The sequence below is a fragment of the Alosa sapidissima genome, chromosome 22 (assembly GCF_018492685.1).
Source record: "Alosa sapidissima isolate fAloSap1 chromosome 22, fAloSap1.pri, whole genome shotgun sequence".
Lineage (NCBI taxonomy): Eukaryota > Metazoa > Chordata > Actinopteri > Clupeiformes > Clupeidae > Alosa > Alosa sapidissima.
Window position 1 is genome coordinate 23,716,860 of NC_055978.1, and position 3,009 is coordinate 23,719,868.

At 40.8% G+C, this 3,009-nt stretch overlaps 1 protein-coding gene across 1 annotated transcript; it reads right to left on the reverse strand.

The window, feature by feature from the left end:
• Positions 1-232: 232 nt before the first annotated feature.
• On the reverse strand, positions 233-2,413 carry LOC121697659 (nuclear factor 7, brain-like). The gene is made up of 6 exons (XM_042079286.1): positions 1,857-2,413; positions 1,620-1,715; positions 1,310-1,540; positions 1,191-1,213; positions 998-1,104; positions 233-812 (listed from the first exon to the last, which is right to left on the reverse strand). Exons 1-6 carry the CDS (start codon positions 2,343-2,345, stop codon positions 298-300), a joined length of 1,461 nt encoding a protein of 486 aa, XP_041935220.1. The 5' UTR covers positions 2,346-2,413; the 3' UTR covers positions 233-297.
• Between the last annotated feature and the right edge of the window lie 596 nt (positions 2,414-3,009).

Genomic DNA, 3,009 nt, shown 5'->3' on the forward strand with positions numbered 1-3,009 from the left:
ATATTTTATTTGTATATTCTTAATATTTTATATTATTGTTGCTCTCTGCTCTTGTTACATTTTATATATATCTGATTGTATATATTTATGTGTATAGTGTGTATTTATTTATGTTCTGATAACGTATACTGGCTGTAATTCAATGTAGAACTGCCACAGCAGCATGGAGTTTGCACATGTAAAAGAAAGACTTAAAGATAAATGGTTTTCCAACTAAAGTGATCTTGACAACTTTCACACTCAACATCCATTTAGTTATTTACTGTAGTGATACAAAAATGAAGTTCATTTGCTTTATCAGGCTGTTAGGGGAAACAGGCGAAGTGGACATTTCAAACTTGTACTGTTGAAGTAGGGGTACATTTCCTCGGTAAACACATCAGTGAAGCTGTACAAACTCATATTTGCAGATGGATCTGAGAATGACACCTCTCCACGCTCGTAATCCAGTAGGACTCTGATGACTGTAGGTCTCTCGGCTACTTTGAGCTCGGTCCGAGCCTTGACACCAGCCCTGTACTTCCCACTGATGAAGCGTATGCTCCACAATCCACTCACTGGTTGCATTTTCAGCAGCTGCTTCCGTTTGATTGACTGCCTCACCACTCCAAGGGTCCAATTGTCATTGTCACCGACCTCAACATCCCAGCTGTGACGACCAGCAGTGAAGCCCTTTGATCCCAGTACGCCAATTTGAAACCGCTCTGGGTTATCATGTACTGTTTGCTTCTCCTCTGTATATGTAAGTGAAGTGAGATGATCTGCAATAATGAGCTTGGGTGAAGCTGTGTTTGGGTCCAGAGTCATTGTACCTAAAGGGAAAATAATTAGCATAAAATGTTTGAAACCAACATCTGATGAGACGGAAACAGAGATTTCTAGTGTGTCTTCTAAACAGACATTCATACACCTGTCTCACATTTTTTTTAAAAACATTTTTTTAAGATAATACATTATGCCGATGGAAAGTGTCTAAGCAAAGTGTCTAAGCACTCACCATCTGAATAAAATGATGGCAACAATAGCTTGTGATTTAGAGAGCAAATGTGTTTGTCCATTAGGGCACCTGACAAGTCCTCTGACTCTGGTGTTGTACATTTGAGTCTGCAAGACAGTTAACACATAGGCCTACTCTGAGTCTGTATTTCATTTAGGCAGTAAAAATGGCCAACAGACAGAATGTGACATACCTGTATGCATTTGAATAGTATTTCTGAAAAAGAAACAAACCTGGTTATTTATTGACATCTAACTTGACCACTGCCATTATTGACAACTAACTTTAATCCATTAACCATTTAATTCCTACCTGTAGAAAAAGGATGTGGTTGGACTCCATTTCCCTTTTTACTGTATCGATAGTTTCTAGCAAAGTAGCAATCTCTCCATAAACCTTTTTGATTCTGTTCTCCACGTGTCTGCATAACTGCTCCTTTTCCTCTCTCAGGGCCAGAAGCTTGGCTTCCTCCTCCTTGCGGAGGACATGGTGAAGTTTTTCAAACTCCTGAATGATCTGTACCTCCGAATATTGTGCCTGGTTCTGGAAACACATATGGTAAGATAAGACGGCTGTACAAGGATAATTTATCGTATTGATCAATTTATTGTCCATAGATTACCTGTATTTGAGTGGCAGTGTTTTGGAGGTCATTTTTTGTTTGCTGTAGGATTTTCAGGCTTTGATGAAATGTGGAAATTCCATCTCTCATTTCCCTCTGCATGACAAAACAACATTTGTGAATAGCTTTCATTGAAATCTCAACCTAATTTAAACATAGTGCCAACTGATATGCATCATGCACTTTTTCTAAATAATTATTTCAGGACTACTGTGATAAGGGAAAAAAAGCGTTCACCTTTAAGTCTAACACAGTTTCCTCAATGGGAGAACACGCATGGTTTTTATGCATCTTTGATGTGTAACAGATAACACAAATGGGCTGCTCGTCTTCAAAACAGAACAATTTCAGCCTCTCTCCATGCAAGGGGCATAGTTGGTCTGAATGGCCAGCTCTATTATGTCTTTTGACAGACTCACAGAGACTCTTGAAGGCCAGGCTTAGTGTGGGCTCCTCAGTTGAGCACTCTCTCCTGCAGATGGGACACAGGGACACATCCAGGTCCTTCCAGTACTGATGAAGGCACTCCTGACAGAAGCTGTGGCTGCACTTGAGAGTCACAGGATCAGTGAAGATAGCATAGCAGATCGTACAGGTGAGGTTCTCATCAGGATAACACGATTGGTTGTCTATTCTGGGCTTGTGCTCGTCATTAGCTCTGACTGACTTGACTGATTTGGAGGTGAAGTTCCTGCCTTTATGAGCCGCATGGTGTTTGCGTTTCATGTTCCCAAGCAGATAAACTACTGAGATATGCCAGAGGTTCTCCCCTGCCAGCTGTTATGAGTTACAAAGTTTGGTTCCTAAGCAACATCTTTAAACTGCTGTCAGACTGTGTCACACCATGACAACATGTTCTGAATTCCAAACACTGGTGTTTTGCCACAATCACTAGGATTTAACAGAACTATGTTTCTGAAGGAGCTTTTCCTATTTTCCTAAAGCCCAAAATAATCCCCCTGAAGAATTTATTATTTATATAATTGGGGCCTAAATGAATCATCCTCTATCTTGACTATACTCTACTAGAAATCATAAACCATTAAAGGCAGAAAGGAGGGTAGTTTCTCACCTTCAAAATCTGACCTTTTTCAGTAAAAGTGACCCTGGGATAGTGAATGTTGTCACTAGATTAGGCTGTGATCAGGCACCACTGGTCAGCAGTCTGTTTCAGAATCAATTTTCACACTTTAAGGCCTACACACACGGCCGGAGACGCAGCGGCGATTTATGGCAGGCGACCGGCAAAATTGAATAGAATCTATTGAAGAGAATGGGACAACGCATACGGCACGTGGAACGACCGCCGTCACATCGCTCTAATCGCCCCCATTCTATTCCTCAGGGCGATTTGATACATCATAATAGAAAACAGCTGTCTGGTCAGTGT

Bases quoted from the DNA above. Each gene is read 5' to 3' on its own strand.
- LOC121697659 (XM_042079286.1), bottom strand. From the start codon at position 2,345: ATGAAACGCAAACACCATGCGGCTCATAAAGGCAGGAACTTCACCTCC. The intron at 1,214-1,309 runs GTAGGAATTAAA...TTTCTTTTTCAG, and splicing joins ACCACATCCTTTTTCTACAG to AAATACTATTCAAATGCATA. The intron at 1,105-1,190 runs GTATGTCACATT...ACTGTCTTGCAG, and splicing joins TACTATTCAAATGCATACAG to ACTCAAATGTACAACACCAG.